This window comes from Vidua macroura, chromosome 6, assembly GCF_024509145.1.
Source record: "Vidua macroura isolate BioBank_ID:100142 chromosome 6, ASM2450914v1, whole genome shotgun sequence".
Taxonomy (NCBI): Eukaryota; Metazoa; Chordata; class Aves; order Passeriformes; family Viduidae; genus Vidua; species Vidua macroura.
This window is the reverse complement of record NC_071576.1, coordinates 10,212,531-10,231,547: the sequence shown is the minus strand read 5'-3', so window position 1 is coordinate 10,231,547 and position 19,017 is coordinate 10,212,531. Positions and strand designations below refer to the sequence as shown.

General features: G+C 45.7%; 1 protein-coding gene across 1 annotated transcript; it reads left to right on the top strand.

The window, feature by feature from the left end:
* Positions 1-230: 230 nt before the first annotated feature.
* On the top strand, positions 231-17,908 carry TNFAIP2 (TNF alpha induced protein 2). The gene is made up of 12 exons (XM_053980560.1): positions 231-292; positions 5,922-6,273; positions 7,885-8,512; positions 9,780-9,894; positions 11,117-11,242; positions 11,953-12,053; positions 12,143-12,241; positions 12,403-12,526; positions 13,499-13,621; positions 14,501-14,656; positions 15,943-16,064; positions 16,473-17,908. The coding sequence occupies exons 2-12, from the start codon at positions 5,934-5,936 to the stop codon at positions 16,612-16,614; spliced, it is 2,076 nt and encodes a 691-aa protein (XP_053836535.1). The 5' UTR covers positions 231-292; positions 5,922-5,933; the 3' UTR covers positions 16,615-17,908.
* Positions 17,909-19,017: the final 1,109 nt, after the last annotated feature.

Genomic DNA, 19,017 nt, shown 5'->3' with positions numbered 1-19,017 from the left:
GCATTCAGGGGTCTGTCGGGACACGGCGCCGGGGCTCAGCTCCTCCGCAGGGACCGACCCTCGGGAGCAGCCACTCGGCCACCGACCGCCTTCCAGGCGGAGGGGATTTCTCGGTTCCCTTCTCTCGGGGGGAGGTGCAACTGGAGTTTCCCAGCAGCCGGGTCCCGCCCCCGCTTTCCTCCCCTTATAGCCGGGCTGCCCCCGCCCCGGGCACAGAGCCTTTGACAGTGCCGGTGACAGTGACGGTGCCGCTGGCCCGCGTCCCGCCCCGCCGCCCGGGAGCCGCCGCAGAGTAAGTCCGTCAGTCTCGGCTCTTTCCCTTTCCCCTCGGGCTGCCGACTCCCGCTTCTCCCGAGCCGCTGCCCCGCTCCGGGCTCACTTGTTGGGGAGCTCGGGGGCTCTCTGCTGGGTCCGAGAGTGGGGACCGACGGGCGTATGCTGAAGGGTGGGTTGCCGGGCACAGGGACAGGTTTCAGCCCCACCTTGAAATTATCAGAATGGGGAATAAATCGTACCGCTGGCGGGACAGCAGCTCCAGGCATATCCCAGGGCTGGGCACCGCAAGGATATGTGCCTGGTAATTCCGCTGTGACAGCTGGGAGTGATTTGTGCTGCTTTTCCCCTAAATTTCAGGGCACAGGCTCAAGCAGTGACTACTGTAAACCATTCACCTCCTTCCTACCCCTCTGCCTTCCAACACCTTTCCCAAAATCCAGATGTAGGTTTTGGGCACCAAAGCATCCTAAACCCAGTTCTGGCACTGGGTTCCAGATCCAGCATGGCACTTCTGCCCTCTCCTTTTGTCTCTATTTAAAGGAAGTGGTTTTCTCCCAGACCACAGGAAAGTACTCAGTTTGGCTCTGCTGAAAAAACACCATTTCAGAGCCTGGACCCTGGATGGCCCTGGGCAACCCCTATGACTTGCACCCTGCCAGGGTCACTGTGCCAAGCTGGCACATGTCTGTATTGTCATGCTTGCCCTTTTGTGACTGCTTTTTCCTAGCCAGGGATGTCGCACAGCTCCTAGGACTTGCCTTTTCCCAGAGCACCGAAAAAAGCCTCTAGAAATTCCCTCCTGTCTTTGTGCAGCAGCCCCATATCCACTGCATCAGCTTCTCAGCACAAATTGAAAATTCAGCCCCGGGGTTAGGATCCTTAGTGTGTTCAAAGCAGAATTTCTTTTTGAGGTTACTGCAAAGTGAGGAAGAGACTTTCTGTGACTGGAGCATATGGCTGATCTAGAAGCCATGGTGCCTGGCTTTGACACCCAAGTTCAGAGCAGAAAACCTGAAGAAACACTTACTCTCCAAAGTGTCAGCTGCCTGCCCCCACCAAGGGACTTTGAGGCTTTCCAGCTCTGATAAAGCAAATCACAAAGGGAGCAGAGAGCTCAGGTTTGGGTTTGCTTCATTCACCCTCTCTATGAAAAGATGCCTGGAAAGCCAAAGAATTTGAAAATGCCGAGAGAAGCTCCCAGGGAATTTCTTTATCTTCTCAGTTGCTGTTAGCTGTAGCAGAGAACTTTGCAAACTCCAGGCCTTAAAGAAGGATTTGGCTTTGGAACTGTATTATGAAAACAAAACTCTAGACAGCAGCAACTGGTTGCTCTTTCAGCAGCAACAGTTCAAAATTATGCTGCTCAGATTTGAAGCAAGAAGAAAAAATGAGGGTATTACAGTGCATTCTCTCTTTTTCCCAATAACAGTGTATATATATAATTTTCTCCTACTCTGTTTGAAAGATTCTCACCAACAACAGGAAATGATGGTTTCCTGGATGGTTTTCAGGTGCTTGTCAGTAATTTAGGGAAATCAGATTCTCATTGGGAAATGACTGCACAGCTGTATCTATCTACACATGGTTTTATGCTGGCTTAAAGCATCTCTCTCATGCCAGGTGAGATGCCCTGAGGTCCTCTGCCTGCTCTGCCACTGCCATTCCCCTGAGTCTTTTGGGTTCCTAGTCACCCCCAGCCCTATAGGGGTGCCTGGTGATGCTGAGGCACATGGACTGAGTCCTCTGGGGAGGTTCTGCTCCTGCCTTGGCTTCTTTACTGTAGACAAGTTTTGTTTTCCCTCAGCTCCCTGTTAGGAGCAGAACTTGGCCACCATCAGGATGCTGCAGGAGCACATATTGGGTGGTGGGTGTCTGGCAGGGGTCTGCAGATAGGACTATGGATGTGAGCAGCACAGTAAAGGGTCAAGGTGAGGCTCTGGGTGGCCCAGCTCTTCTATGGACTGTGACTTCCCATGCAGAGCCAAGTGGGAGACCCCAGATTTGTGGTGTCTCCATTCAGTACTTAACCCAGATAACAAAAATGGTAGGAGAAACCCTCACCTCATAGGAGGTCTCCCAACTTGCAGAGATTGGGTCTGGCATCTCTGTGGACTCTTTGCTTTGATGAATTAGCAATTTGTTTAGGTGTTAGCACATAGTCTGAGGTACACTAAACTCAAACTGCCTGCACTGCTCTACTGCTTCAAAGATGGCTTGGCCCAGTGCAATTCTCTTGTGTGGGCAGATAGATAATTTTGCTAGATAACTCTGGATTTTTGAGAGGCTGTGGGAGAGTGGGAAATATACACTAAAATGAGATCTAAATCCTCATGACCTAGGATTTCAGCAGGCTGGAGAGGACCAAAAATCCAAACAAATGCTTGTTAATACTGGCAGTAGCTCAGGAAAAAGAAGTCAAGAAAAAGTTCAGCAAAAAAATTGAGAATAGGGATAATTAATAAATCTCTTCCCCTGAGTGCTCTCTGGCACACCATGAGCTACCTCTGACCAATGAGATCATTCTGCCTGAAAGCCAGAAAACCTTTGAGGAGGAAAAGGAGAAAATGGGAAGCCACTGTGCCCAGAGTCTGGGCTCGGTCCTTCTGTGTCTTGACTCTACTCCAAGTGCTCCCTTGCCCTTGCTGCCCACCTCAGAAAAGCTCTAACTCAGAGGTAGGTGCTGTGCTCAGCAGAGAGCTTGCTGTATCCCACTACAGCTACACCAGCAGTCACAGCACCACAATCCCAGGGCTGCAGGGCATCTGGACAGTGGCAGCGGGTGCTCTGTGATCTGTGCTGCTCTTCTGGTCAAAATCAGAAGCTGAATATGCTGTGTCAGAAATAATTGGAGCTAAAGGCTCCCCTGGCACAAACCATGTTGCCACATAACAATAATGAGGATTACAAAGATAACATTAAATTAGTAATAATACTGAGTTGGGAACAATGTCAACTCTTGACCTCAAATCATTATATTTCTCAAGACTTGAATTTGGGTTCTGGGAAATGATTTTGCATTTCTCCTGCTAAAAAAAATTAGAAGCCTGCTGGAGTTTTAGCAGGCTTTGTTTCGTGAGAAGAGCACAGGCATAGAGGAGCAGCCTCCAAGACAAAGCCAAGCTCCTGGCATGTTCTGTCTGCTGTGTTGGGCAGGAGCACATGCTGACAGAGGCAGGAGGTGCAGTGCTAGTACAGCATCTCCTGCCTGTGCCCTCCAGATGTAACCAGGACCACCTCCTTTTAACTGAGTATTTCTTGTAGAAAGTGTTGGCATTTTTTTTTCTGTAAGTTTCTTAAAAGCATTTCTTACAGTAAGATCTTGGTTATCTAAGAATAATGAGAAGAGATGAACAGGGAGTGTTTGGTACCCCTTGACATTAAGACTGGGGCTGCATTTCAAGGCAAAAGTGGGAGCTGGGGTTTACTGAGTTTTCTTGCTGCAGGTACAAACACAGGCCAACCAGCAGTGGCATATGATAATCACTGGGCAAGAGTTCAAGCTGGTCAAATGTGAGAGCATGGCAGCTTTTGCATCGACAACCTTACCTAGGTGCTTGAGGCTGGCTTTTTTTTTGAGCACTACCACAACAGAGTTCTGACAGATATTAAAAACTCAGCTTTTAACCAGCTTAATCATTCCCTTATGGACTTTTGTATGTGTAGTGTGACTTCAATGCTTTTCAAAGATCTATTGCATTTATCTTGGCATTGAAGAAGAACTGAAACTTCGAAGTCCACCTTTGTGATCATCATTCATCAAAATGAAAGACCTTAAAGGCCTTTTGGAAGGGGAGAGGTTTCTAACTTTCTTTGGTTAGAAAACAAACAAAAGAAACCAAATAATGCTTTGTTGGAAATTACAGGAGAGAGAGAGAGGACTCAGATGAGTCCGAGTCTGTGCTTGAACAAACAGGAAGGAAGGGATTTGGCAGAATTAATCTAAACACAGTATTGTGTTGGGAAATGCAGGTTATGAAAAGAGCCCTACAAAATTAGGCAACAAAGCATGTCTATTGCCGTGATTTTTTGGGGTTTGTTGGTTGTTTTTCTGGGTATTTTTGTAGAGGAAATGTAACAAAAAGGAGCACTTTTCCACTGCTTTCCAGATTCTAGTGGGGCATCCTGACTAGCATAGCTGGAGTGAACTGCAGGGAGTTTCCTTCCCCCTCCCCTCCTCAGTACATGTGCTGGGGAGATGTAGGTGCAGAGATTCAGCCATGGCACAGCTGCTGGCTAACCTGGGATTAGCTCACTTAGTTGAGAGTATGGTGCTAATAATGCCTTTGGTTGTGGCTTCAATCCCTGTATGGGCCATTCACTTCAGAGTTGGAATTGGTGATCCTTCTGGGTCCTTTCCAGCTCAGACTATTCTGTAACTCCTGTCAGCTGGGCTCTGGTGCTCAGGCCCCCTTTGCTTGCTCATGCAAGGAGAATTCCTTCCCAAATGAATTTTCATATTTGTTGTGTTTAGAAGGTAATAGCATTACTAATCCTGAACATGGCCTGGCATCCAAAGCAGGGAGAAGGAAAGCTCTCAGCAAAGCCAGGCTCTCACTGCTCTCTGTATAACTCAGCTGCTACCACTAACTTGACGCTTCAAAGCTCTCCAAGCTGCCAGAAGCCAGCAGGAGGAAACATAATTGGAATGAAAAGCCACAGTGTTCCAACCAGTTTTCCCAGAAATAAGTATCAACTTTTGTATCAGCAAGACACATACCAACATTATAAACTTAACAAAGGTATTTGAAGATCACCACATTGTGGCTGTATAACTGAAGCCAAATTCTTCATTTCTTTGAAGTCTAATTTTTCTGCCATTACTCAGTACAAGTTAAACCAAAACTTGACTGAGAGTTCTTCATACAGATGTGCTTCAGTCTCCTAGAAAGTCACTTTAAATAAAGCATTATTAGAATAAGGATTGGAAACTATGAGTGACTTTATTTATTTACAATAATTGCACAGTTATAATCATTGTACAAATGGTTATAGTTATGTAAATAAATATTTTGCAATCTATTGAATTATAGAGGAACATAATTCTAAATATGAATTCTGAGAAGAAGTTGCAACAATAACAAATTTCTGTTGTAGTGTAAGAGTGTTGGTGGTAATGCAGGACTCTGGCAGGATCATGTCTGTTTAAACAAGGCTAAACTACCCTGATCCTTGTGCCTTGTTCCCACTTACCTTGAGCACAGATCAGGAAGAAAAGGCCCTGAGTAAGGGGGGAATCAATCCCAATGCCATGTAAGAGTATGAGAGTTTTGTGGTTTCTTTGAAGACACAGGACAGTTATCCCACCCACATCACTCACGTGCCCATCCATGCTCATGTCCATAGTGACAGAGCATCCCATGGGAGAGCCTGACAAGCTCAAGGTCTCAAATCAGGACATCTGAATCACCCTCAAAATGGCTCTTTGATTTTTCTCTAATTTAGACCAGAGAGCTGCTTCCCTTCTCTGCATTAGCTGGGATGGTGTTGCTCAGGAATTCTCCTGTGCTCACACCAGATGTGTAACGTTCTCCATGTTGCCCACACATATGCCTTGCCACACTTGCTACCTTCTCCGTGGTATTTTTCTTTCTAACTGTTGTCATCTGATCCTTTTTCTTTTTTTTTTTTTCTTCTGAAATGTACAGGCTAGAAGGAAAATGATGAAAATGTTACCTTTTTTCCAAAGTGGTCCTTTTGGAATGCGCAGTGGCTCAGAGGGTTGCATTGATGCAAACAGGCCGTTTGAAAACACTTCACCATCAGTAGCTGAGCAAGTCCCTGCCTGTCCTGAACCTTCTGCAAATGAGATCTGGTCCAGGGACCAGGAGAAGATGAGAGAAAGGCCAGAGGCAGCCTGCAGAGCTTCACGTGCCTCTTCCATCACGAGCAATGAGAGTTGCATCTCTGCCGGGGACAGCCCTGAGAAGGGGAACAAAGGAATAAAGGGAATGCTTAAAAGTGCATTTAAAATAGTTAAAAAGACCAAGCCACCCAGTGGTAAGTGCTCCTCTATCCTCCTTGCACCACTTCATGGGCCATAGTTACCTCTAGAGGGGCTGTATGAGGGAGGAATTGTCCCCTAGGGAAACAAAGGTACTGATAGATTTAAGTGACTTTTCCAAGAAGCCTGGGGAAAATTGGGCTGAGGGAGACATGACCTCAAGTCCTAGTCTTTTAGTACCAAGGGCACAGTCCTTGAGGAGCTGTCCATTTGCAGGTTTCCTGTCCAAAACAAAATTTATTTCTACTTCCCATGGGGGCACAGAGAACTGTGGGTGGATGAGAAACCAAGGTGTAACTCTCAGCTCTGTTCCTCCATCTCCTCCTACAAAGTCTGGTTGTTTTAGTACAAATTATTTCCTTTCCAGACAAGCCTTTACCTGTCTAATTGCCATCTCTTTCTCCATGTGTCAAATGCTTTCCCTAACCGGTGGTTTTCCTTCCTGGCCTTGAATTTGCTGCTGAAAACAGACCTTTTGTACTGCATTGCCCCATCCCCAATGTCTTTTTTTTTTTTTTTAAGCAACCAGAATTGCAGAAAATATTCCAGATGAGACACCACCAATGTGTGGTACAATATATTCCTATTTTTCCATCTCAGCTGGATATTTCTCACTGAATACATCCTGGGCTCGTAACTGACATGTTCATTACCACCTCCCAGTAAGGCTTTACTAATTCTCCAGGTGTCTCTCTTCCTCCTCCATCTCAAGCTGATTCACATCCAGCTTGCAGCAGAAAGTCCTATTTGTTGCTAAGTAACTTTTGTTCTATTGCATTTGTATCTTGTGTTTTGTGCCATTAAATTTCAGCCCATTTACTATTCAAGTTATCCCATTGTTCCTGTAAAATACATCAAGCCCTCAGTTTCGATAATGTCTCTGAACTTTGTGCAATCAGCAGAGGCCAAAAGGGCACTCCCAGCTTTTGTGCCACAATCTTTAAGGACAAATGAAGTAAGATGAGTTTCATGAATAATGTAAGCTTTCTCCACCCAGAGTCCTCCATGGAAACATTACACACTTAACAGATCTTATTTTGGGATATAACTTTGCCATTTTAACTAATAATTTCCCAGGTTTCCCTGTCTCAAGTAACTGGCTGTAGTTCAGATAAGGTAGTTCCGTTGTATTTGTCTTGCTTGCTAAATGTGTCCTCCCAAACAATTTCACAGGTCAAGTTGTGCAAAATCTATTTCTGGAAAACCCATGTGGTATTTCCTTCAGCATATCTTTAGTTACATCTTTCCATCTACATTATTTCTATTGCCATGCTTCTGACTTGAGGTCATATTAGTGGGAAGGGGGATGAGCAATAACTAACTAACTCCACAAGGCTAAATTTTGGAAACAGTTATAGGTGGCTTGTGAATAGCTGTCCATATGCAACACTCTGGTGATAGGTATTCAAGTTTCCATTGCCTCAGTTAAAGGCAAGCTAGAAATAATCTGATCTTGAATTAAACATACTTTCTACATGGTGTAGGAGCCCAAGAGCTAGCATTTTGGAAGTATAAGCATTTTTTAAATGCCAGAGCCATCATTTTTTATAAAACAGAAGTCTAAATCTTCACTCTTGGTTAAAGAAAGGCTGTTCTTTTTTCACCAGTCAAACAAGTCATGGATCTCCTTGGAGAGCAAAAGCTTTGTGATGCCATTCAACATCTGTTTGTCCTGGAGAAAAGCCTGTCTAGCAAAAGTGAGGAGGGACTGAACACCAGTCAGAAAGACATCGAGTCTGTCTATGAAATTCTGAAGCACAAAGTCTTCAGCACCTTGAAGGATTCTGTGCTGCTTGCAAAAACAAACCCAGATCTGCTACAGCAGGCAGTGGAAGCTCTGAAAGAACAGGAGAAGGAAGATCAGAACTACATGTCAGAGAATCCACCTGACCAAAATATGCAATTTAGACCTAGAAAATGGAAAGAGCTCTGGATGGCTACAGTAAAGGAGTCGGTAGAGGCTCGAATGAAAGACACAGGCCGTACTCCTAGAACTGAGAACCTCTCTGCAGTTGGCCAGAACCTCCTGCACATGGGAAAGACAATGAAAGAAGATTTGACAGTCGTTGCCAAGTATATTAACAAGCTTTATCCTCCTGAGTTTAATGTGTTCAGCATATATGCAGAGCTCTACCACAATTATTTTGCCTCCCAGGCAAAGAAAAATGCTGAGTCTCATCTGGAAGACAAGGATGTTTACCTTCTTCTCTCATGGGTGCACAACTTTTATCCAAAGTAAGTGGGCTTTTATACATGTTTACCCCTGGAAATCAAAAGAGGCTCATTGGCTGCAAACCCAGGCATTTGCTTGATTTATGAGTTAATATTACTGTGGTGCAGTCCAGCACTTGGCTAAGTTACTGGTGTTACTGATGATGTGCTGACTTACAGTCCTGGCCATAACAGCCAGAAGGGACACACTCAAGGCTGCTAGTCTGTAAATGAAGGGTTGTTTCATCATTCTGGCTTCTGGGCAACAGACACACAAATGTTTAGGGCTTCATTTGTGGGGTAAATTGGTCAGGTTCATTGCCTTCATATCTATTCCAGTTGCAGACCTGGACTCGCTCTTGGAAAATTTGGAAATTTCAGCCCTTTGTACCAGAGGGCAGACAATAAATAGAATAACCTGAGATGCAGTTATCCTGGGCATGGAGAATGTTGCTTAAGTGTAACCCACAGTCTATGTTTTCTTCACCTTTAGGAGAGCTAGGGCTGCACCCCTGTGAGAGGACACCATCAGCCAAGGGTCCCCATAAACTCTGTATGTTATTGAACTGAAAATATTGCTTGTTGTGGCTAATAGTACTGGGTGGAGAGTTGAGGGCTTTCACTTCTTAGGTGGAAACCAGTAAAGACACCAGCAATGTTTCTTCTCTTCCAAAGTCATTCAGCTCCACTTCTTCCTTTTCATGTTTCACTGATGAGTGTAGTGATTCAGTGTTGATCCCGGAAGTTTTCCACAGCCAGTGTTGTGCTCTAGATCAGGATATTCAGGTCTGAACCAGCCTGTGTTTGGAAGTGAGCAGTTGTGAGGAGCAGGGCTCAGCGCAGCTCTCGGGACAGTGTTGGCCAGGGTAGCATCTGCTTTGGGAGTGTTCCCAGAGGCCACGTCTGGGTGTCTGCTGGGGAACACCTCCCAGCCATCAAACACCAGCTTTTCATCTGCTTGCCTCTCTATATGGATAGAGAGAGGTCATGTCCAGGGGTTATATTCCCCCGCTTGCTTCAGGTCCCCCATCCCCACCAGAGCACAGTGGCTGGTACACAGGAGTTTGACAGACCATGACTCCATTCACAGGGTTGCTTGTGGTCCCACCCTCACAGGTCTCACCCCTGGCACATATTCAGCTTCTCCAAGTCCTGTCTGGACTAAGGACAATGTACATTTCCATCTGTTTTTTCAATTATATCCTCAAAAAGTGTTAGTGATTTGCATCAACAACTGTCTTGAATTACACTACCCTTGGAAAATACAATTGTTTGGCTTTTTTCATTCCAGAGACATGAGAAAAGATCATGCTTTAGCCATGGAGTTGGATAAAGTTAAGCTTGGAAGCCTTTTGCCTTCAAGTCTGAGCAAAGAGCTTGAAAATAAATACCTTGACAGTGAAGAGGTAAGAAAGGTTCAGACACTCCTCTTCTTCCCTTCACTGCTCCCATATGACTCCTCAGAGAAGCTGTGACTTGTCCTGCACACACACTTCTTCATCAGTGAACCACACACCCTACACACCCTTCCAGGGAGAAGCAAAAAGCTTTTGTTTGTTTTTGGGGAACAGGTCACCTTTCTGCTAGATGGGACTTGAAGAGCAAACTTCTGCTTAGCCCTGGGAGCCATGAGAAAAGAACTGCTCTGTTCTTCTAAATCATCTGGTAGCAACAGGGGGAAAATCCAACAACAGAACTTTATGGGCAACTTTCTAATTGTCTGATAAATCTCCAGAGGGATTTATCGTCCCTCTCACAGGAATCTCTGAAGGATCTTGGATTATTCCTGGTCTCTGCAGAGGTGCCAGATCTTGGGTGACCACAAAGCATAGAGATCTGGTCTTGACAAATCTGTTTCTTTGATGGAGAACCGCCTGGTCTGCAGAAAATAAAAGTTGCTCTGGTTTTTGTATCACCCTTCCCTTAATGGAAAAAAGAAGCCACTTTTACAGTACTCCCATAGCTTAGTGCTTTTGGCATTTGGGGCTGGAATTCCCGGAAAATGAGAAGATGAGTTCCAAGTTTAGATGTAGTCCGTGATGGTTTGCATATGGGAGAGGTGGTGTGAGGTCTGCAAAGCACATGAACAGGGCACTGGGGGATCAGCAATACGTGCCAGACACTGCACAGGCCATTTCCAAAGCCTCACTGCAGCACAGAGGGGTCGTAGCAGAGAAAGCCTGAGAGCACTTTGTTTCCCTCTCCTGCACTTGTGTGGCGTCAGAAGAGCTCATGAAAAAGGATTGCAAAAGCAGGGAGCTCTGAGTGTGACACACATGCGGTGCGTGGTTGGGGGAATCTGGGCTCTGGTACATGTAGCTGCTGCAACCTTCCTACCCACTGCTCCCCTCCCTGCCCTCCTGATCCCCCTGATGTAGAGCTGTGATGGGATCTTCACTCCTGCCTTAAAATACTCAGTATTGTGTAGGTGGGTATCGTGAGGGGTTGTCCTTGTTGTTGTGAAGTCATGGGTCAAGCATCTCCTAACAAGGAGCCTTCATATTCCAGCCAGGGCTGAGGAAAAAGTGCTGAGCCAGGCAAAAGGTGGGTGGGTGAGTAAAACCTGCATAAGGTAGGAGCTGTTGCATCCATTTTGTAGTAAATGCCATTGTTCTTCCTTCCCTAAAGGTTACTGTCAAAAATTCACTGAGCAGATGTTTGGATAAAGAAATCCAAAGATGGAAAGAAGACAAGGAACCAGAGAAGCTAAATGGGCATTTTCAGAGTGAACTGCTAGGAATATTTGTTATCCAGGTAATACAGAGCTATATTAAAAATAAACAGTTGTATCCTTTACCTATTTAGGATTTGAGACCAACTATGGTCAATGCAGAAAAGGCCAACTCACTTGTGTAGAGTGGTAGCAGATTGAGTGGTACAGGGAAGCTCAAAACCATGGTCTGTCTTGGGCCTGGTGTACCATGGGATGGAGGCAAGCACCTCTATAAGCAAAACAAGAAGAAAAACTGCCTTCATTCTCCTGTGCAATTTCTTCTGCATCCCCAGCAGCAGAGAGACAGAGACAGGCTCAGCTGATTGAGAAATGGAGAGTCTGTTTCTTCCTCCCAGGGAAAGCGCCACAGGCAGAGCTGCCTCTTTCCTCCTCTGGATGCAGAGGATTAGTTGAGTTTATTTTTAAAAAATAAACCTCTTATATGTTGAGGTTGTTGTGATTAAATTGTTTATTTAATGCAATCTAACAACATTCAAAGGAAAAAAAAAAAAGACACTAAACCAAGTGTCAAATTGCCTACTTTCTCAGCTGTTTTCTAGATTTTTTTCATGCTCCTTTTGAACCTCTCAGCTAAGTATAGCTGCTCTGTGTGGTCCCTGGATCAGTTTCAGGGGGGGATGCAGGAGAGCTGGGTGCAGCTCTCAGCAAAGGATCTGCAGCTTTTTTTACCCAGCAAACCTGGCCTTTTTGGAGCAGGCAACATTTAAAATTGATCTTGCTTGTTTGTTAGAGTATCTACAGCAGCCAGAAGCGAGCTGAGGACATCAGCAAGGCCGTGGGCGAGGAGCTGTCCCGTCGGCTGCTGAAGGAGCTGCCAGCCTTCCTGAGGAGGTGAGGTGGGGAGGGGCTGTGGGCAGCGGGGCTGCCACAGCACCTGGGCAGCCACTCACCCACCTCTCCTCTTCCCATCTCCCCTCCAGCTACAGGGATGCCTTTGAAGACTTCAAGGAGAAAAGCAAGAAGCACAGCTACTACAAGCCTATACTGATTGCAAATATTAACAACTGCTGGAATTTTAGGTAGGGGTCCAAAAGAAAAGGCTCTGCTCCTTCCTCTGCAGGCAATGTATAGAGTGAGAAGAGGTAGAAACATCTGCCTGCAGAAGGTTTGGAGACCTCTGAATTTCTCTCTCTCTCCTCTGAGGATAGACTGTGCTGACCTGGCTGGTATTTTCTTGCAGAGAATACACAGAGAAATACGTGGCAGAAAAGGATGACAGTAAAGCCGATATCCTGAGCACTCTGGCTGATATTGAAAACAGCGGCTTTGATGTGCTGCTTCAACAGCTCTTTGCCCAGCTGAAGGTACCATATCTGTGCCCCACATCCTCCTGCCTCTTGGCTCAGCTGATACCAGGGCAGGGCATGTTCTCCTGCTGTGCTATCTGTTGCTCAAATCTCTGATTCAAATCAGCCACATTCAGAAGGGACAGGATCAGTGTGGGCACTAACCCACACTGCTGCTGAAACACCCACAAAGCTCTCCTTGAGCTGGTCCTCAAGCCTGCAGGCAAAATGGGTGCAGCGACATAGGCATGACTGTGCAGGTGAACATAAAACCTGCTGATGGCATCTGAGACAACGGCTGCAGCAGGGAGAGTCTCGACCTGCAGCTGTTTGCTCTCTACATTGTAGGAAGCCATCACTAATGGCATGAACTGCAATTATGCAGCTTTTTGGCTTCCCCATAAAGGTGACCTGAAGGGCATTTCTGTACTTTTGGCTTCCTTTTTTTTTTTTTTTTTTCCCGTTTGTTTGTTTATATATATATAACACAATCTTTTCAAGTTAAGCAATTTTGGTGGAGGAAAAGGAAGTGTAGGAGGCAGGAATGTTCAGCCACAATCTCTCCTGGTTTCTCTGTAGAGCCTTTTGGAAGGCACAAGAGAACAGGGGAACAACTTTTTTCATTTTCCTATTTATTTATTGTGGCTGAGAAAAATGATGATTGAAAACATCTCATAAAGATTCATTTTTTTTCCCCTGATGGTTCCATAATTCTTTAATCAGAAAAGATGGTGAGGAAAAAAAACAAAGCAGAAATAATAAAAACACCTCCAATATGAACCTTTCAAGCCTTTGGTGTTTTCTTCACCATGAGGAACCAAGAAGGGGACACAGCCTCTTGTTCCCCTGTCCCTGTAAGGCATCACCACACACCCCTGCACAGACTACACAGCACGCTCTCACTACATGAGATACTCTACATGTAGAAATGACAAATACACATGCATAGAATTTGTTTGAGGTAACTTAGCAGGTTTTCCATTTTTTCAGCCAATGTACAAGAAGTTAACGGAGAATAAGTGGGACTCCAGCAGTGAAATTATGAATCAGATCATTAAAACCACCAGCAAACATATTTCAGACTTCCAGACCTTAAAGGACCCGTTTTACCATGTAAGTCCAAGAGAAATATTGGAGGGATTCTGGGGTGCTGGGGCTGCATTTTCAGCTCTGATCCTCTGTGGCTTGAGCTGTCTTGACCTCTGGTGAGCTGGTCTGGCACCAGGAAGCCTCTCAGGCAGGGTTTCCATAAGCATGCTGTTTACCCAGATGAGGCACATAAATCTTACCCTCCTCTGACAGAAGCAGACTCCTGCAGCTCTGCTGCACTGTTTGCAGAACAAACCACCCCTGATACAGAGAAAGTGCTTTAGAGACCACCCAACATGTGGCTTTAATTACAGCTTCGGTTTAGCAATCTTGAAATGCAGATGCAGTTGCATGGTTCAGTCTCATTGCTCCTTTGACTGCCTTAAGGACTGGAGGAGGTGGATGCAAATGGGACAAATCCCAGAGAACTGAGCCAGAACCACATCCTCACTGGTGCTGGACTTTATATGAAATATCATCATATCAGACAATATTTGATTTCCTGTCTTTGTCTTTTTAGTAGCTGAGACAAATTATGATGTTTTATGTGTTAGAGAGAAGAACAGGAAGAGCAGCATGAATTCCTGTTTCTCTGGAATAGTGTTACTCCTCTAGCACATGGAAATCTTTTCTGCACTTTAAACTCTTCCCAGAAGGAAACAACATTTGGAAATTCCCATTCTTACTAGAGCACAAAGAAATTCTCAGCATCTAGGATGTGTTGTAACAAGTCTTGGGAGGCTGGCAATTAGGGCTGTTCCTGCTGTGTAATCCACAGCAGGCATTGGTGCGGCATGTCTCACAGCACCCAGGATGGTTTTGTCCTGCATCCACACACATGGTTTGTTATGTCCCCAGGCAAAAGAGGGATGGATGATGATTCCCTCCTCTCCTTCCCAACAGGCTATTGTTGAGAAGATCCATGCCCGTTTGGTTAAAGAGTACATTGTGAGGCTGCTGAAGAGGAAGGTCAGCCTGAAAACTCCAGCACAGCAGCAAACTCTGGCCCAACACATTTCCAAGAATGCTGCTGACCTGGAAGCCTTCTGCACCAGCAATGTACGTGAGTGCTTGCCATGAACACATCACAGGGCACAAACACACTGAAAAACAGGAAAGTAATTCTGGGAACTTTTGTTAACCTTTTCAACTCAGCTTAATTTCCTGGAAGGCAGGACCATAGGCAGAAAAAGGTCTCTTAAGTGCCTGTAGGCAGAAAGGCTCCCCTGTCAGCAGCCTGCCCCTCCCTGCATGCAGAGACATGATTTCATCCTTCTTTGTCCCATAGACAGTTCCCTTTTGAAGGTTTATATTAATAGTGTCAAAAGACTTAGATACTCTTTTCCGGTTTCAGTACAGCTTCCATGGAGTCTGGGTTTCTGTCACCGGATAGCTTGCTGCCAAGCTCCGGGATTGACCGACAAGGCCTTCTCCCAATCAGATCTCGTATGAAGCTGCAAGCGTTTCACTGCCCAGATCCCGAGGGGGCGTGGAGTTCAGACCAATGAGAATATCCAGACTGGGTCTTTCAAAAGTCTTCATAAAGGGTAGCCTGCAGAATAAATGCCTCTGTTGCCACACGAGCAAGCTAACAGGTTTCCTCTCACCCTTGATTTCCCCCACGCTGCAGCTTTTAGGTCAGCCAAGGGCTAAAGCAGGCAGTGTGGGGTCTATGGTATGCAAGGAATTTCTCCATGAGAGTCACAGCTGGAACACACCTCTCTGTCCTTAGAGATCATCTCCCTCCTTCCATGCCTCTAATTTTGCCTGCAAAAAAAGCTAACAGCTAAGCCAAAACCTGTCCTCCATCACCCCGTGCATGTTTGACTGGAGAAAGAACAAGTCTGAGTTTCACATAGAGTGGGTAGGAGATCAGGCAGCTGCACCTTGGAAATTCCAATGGTCAGGAAAAAGCTCTAGTTGGGGCTTCTACCCAATTTTGGCGATACCTGGAGATGCCAAAGGCAGGGCTGTGTTTGGAGCTGGGGCAGAGCAGCACATGGCAGTGACTTACCTGGCCCATCAGACCGTGGTACACACACCAGGCAGTGCAGAAACCCAAGGAAAAGGAAATGAGCAGATAGAATCTGCTGAGGTGGATGTGGAAGTCTCAGTCTTATGGCAGACCACACACCACTTGTGTGAGAGGATTAAAAACCATCAAAAAGCTAATCGTGTTTTTCCAAGGCTGCCTCAAGCAGAAACAGCACTGAAAACAATGAGGCACCTAAAATCACTGATGTGCCCTTTCCATTTGCCAAGAAACAGCCTCAGGAGGCAGCTCCTGGGGAGGGGGGCGGTTTGCACCCCCATGATGTCCTGCTAACCACTTCTTCTTCTCACAGGGATCTCAAGCCACATGGCTGAATTCAGCACTCCCCAAACTGGCTGAAATAATCCGACTTCAGGATTTAGGTGCTATTAAAATTGAAGTTGCAACACTTGCCACAACATACCCAGATATCCGGTAAGAGATGCTGAAACAGATTTGCTAATATTCATAAGGAATTCTAATTGAGCCAGAAAGCAGTCAAATATGACTATAGGTGAGGTTCATATAGCCTGAGCCTATAAACCTGGGTGGGGGCTTCCTTCCAGGCTGTGGCAATCCCAGTCCTATCAGAAAGCAAAGGAAGATATGAATAAAAGCCTATTGATATATTCCAAATTCTGGCCTGATTTTCTCCTTTTCCTTGGAGATTCCCTTCCCTACCCCAAACATCCACAGGGTCTTGTATAGGACTGGCAGATGCTGAGCTGGCACCCACAGGGGACATGAGTTAATGCCACAGGGTAGGAGCCACATCCTGGTGCAGTGGCCCTGACATGTAAAGGTGTGTGGGAGGAAATAACACCTGCCATTTCTCTTCCACAGCAAAAGGCACCTGGAAGCATTCCTGCACATCAAAGCCAACTTGTCACGCAGTGAACTCAAGAGCATCCTGGGCTATTTGGCAGACAGCACAGCATCCACACAGCCCAGAGCCCTGCTCTTCTCCAACATAAACGTGTCCTAGACCAAGGCATGCCTTGGCACTGCCCTGTGCTGGACTGTGGGGTGAGCTGGGGATGGAGACCATCTCCTCGAGCAATGCATGGCACCCACTGCCACCTTTTCCTATGGAAAGTGCTTTGTCCCAGTCTGGTGCTCAGCATCTCTGTGGGAATCATCATGCTCCATGTGGGGCTGGGCACAGGGTGTACCCATGGCAGGTGTAGTGCCCACAAAAACCAAGGCTGCTCTTCCCACCAGTCATGGATTCCCTCTGAGGTCTCGTTGGTGCCACCACATTCTCTGCCTGGACACTGCCCTGGTGCTCTGAACTCCATCTACCTCTCAGGGTGCCACAAATGCCACATCACAGACCAAGCAGGCACCACCTATGTAGCTTTTTATCCTCTAAGGAAATGAAGGGAAACAAAAACTGAAACCAACATTCAGAGATGTTGGAAAAGTCCCATGTGAACATGCTTGCAATCCATCTACCTTCCTCAGAGCCAGGCAGGGCAGCTGTGTTAGGCTGGTGGGAGAGGCATGAGGTTCCTGGTGAAGAGGAGCTGCAGCTCAGCTGTGGCAGGGCTCCTGCCAGCCCCCTTGGAGCAGCTGCAGGCTCTGACCCAGGGCAGCAGCACTGCCCAGAGCCTTGGGTTTCCAATGGAGAACTGGCCCTGGAGAGTGTGTGCAACCTCCACCTCTGTGAGGTGGGAGCACCTGGGCCCCTGTCAGTGACCCCATCCAGTGCATCTTCTCAGAGGGACTATTGCAAGCTGCCTATTGCAGTGGATTGTGTGGGCTAAACCAGCAGCTGGTAAAACACTTTGGATATTACTGAAGTCCTCCTTACCAAGGAGAGGACTTCCAGACCCCATTAACAGCACAGGCTTTGAATGGGGTGTGGACCTGGTCTCAAATGTCATCAGTACATACTGAGCACCCTGTACGTGTCACCATTCTCTTGCTCGCTCATTCCCCTTGTGCTGTGAGGTAGATACGATGTGAAAATGCAAATGGGTCTCTTGCGAAACTGTTTTGTATCTTACAGCACAGTTTTTTTGGGAACTTAATCACTTGCCAAAACAGCACTGTGTATATTTGGAGACCTTTCCCTTCTGTTCTCCTCTATTTCAACTTTTGCATCAGTCTGTGGAAAGTCAGTCTGGAAGGAAGATGCCTGATGACTGTGCAAACTATATAATGTATTTATATGTATATGCAATATACCACCAGTGTATTTTTGCATCCAATTTTATTTTTTCTCAGTTAGAGATACTAATTTGCAATGTTTATAATAAACAGTATTCAAATATGCTACAAAAGTGACAGTTTACTGTATTGCCACAGCTATGTCATCCTTCAAAGGGCCATTTCTCCCAGCCTGCTCTGGTGAATATTACCCACTGGTTCCAAGTAGGGGGTCTTGCTGGACTGTAGACAGCCTGGAAAAGCATGGCTGATGCCCCTGTAGGACATCCACTGAGCATAGTGGGCCGCTCACTAGCAGTGGCCAGTGGTACACACTCATAGGAGTCTTCTGCCAACAGGTTCTGTGGCAAAATTGTGCCCTCAGTGAAAAATAGTGCTGTGACTTTAGTCTGCAGCCTGGCCAAAGGCAGCATAAACCACCCTCTCCTTTCTTAAGCGCATTCACACAAAACTCATATAGACACATGGGTTAAAAAATTATTATTTAAACACTCATCTCAGCTACCGTTTAAAGGCAAATGCCAAAATGACTTCTGACTGTGCTGAGCACTCATGACAACTGTCACCTATTGGGTAACATTTTCTTTCCCAATTAGTGAAAGGTCATTTTATTGCTATAAAAATACGTATTTTGATTCAGAGATCTGTTAAAGGCCTACAGAAATGCATCATACAAGTGATTGCACTGATCTTTAAAAAAAAAAATCCAGCTAAGTAAGTGCCCAAAGGGAAACAGTATCTATTTATATATCATAATTAGCATGGGTAGGAGAAAATGGTTTTCATACACATTTCATAAGCCATATGGAAGTGCATTGTGCAATTCTCTTCATCCTGCTATAAAACCTCAGCTTTCATCTCTAATGAGCCCAGGAAACTAATTTATTTATCTTCCCGCATGACTCGACATTTAAAATGGCATTTATTTATAGGTGGCATATTACACATAGCCAGGTAGTTTCAGGAGGTTGCACAAATGTCTTCTGATAACGGTGTTAGTTCAATATGATAAATAGCACTTCTAAAAACTAAGTAAATAAAATTTTATGAGGTCAGTGTGGCTCGACTTTCTTTATCATGCAACCTCTGCTGATGCTGATGCCTGCCCCTCCTTGGAGGCAGAGCAGATAGCCAAGATTAAAAAAATAAGATCAATTTTACAGAACAGTTAGGAAAGCTGGTTCCTGAGCACAGCTGCTGTGGCATAACCAGCTTT

What these genes read in the sequence shown, in the direction of transcription:
- TNFAIP2 (XM_053980560.1), top strand. Translation starts at nt 5,934, where the DNA reads ATGATGAAAATGTTACCTTTTTTCCAAAGTGGTCCTTTTGGAATGCGC. An exon ending in AAAGACCAAGCCACCCAGTG is followed by an intron (nt 6,274 to 7,884) that starts GTAAGTGCTCCT and finishes TTTTTTCACCAG; the next exon opens with TCAAACAAGTCATGGATCTC. An exon ending in CTGCCAGCCTTCCTGAGGAG is followed by an intron (nt 12,054 to 12,142) that starts GTGAGGTGGGGA and finishes TCTCCCCTCCAG; the next exon opens with CTACAGGGATGCCTTTGAAG.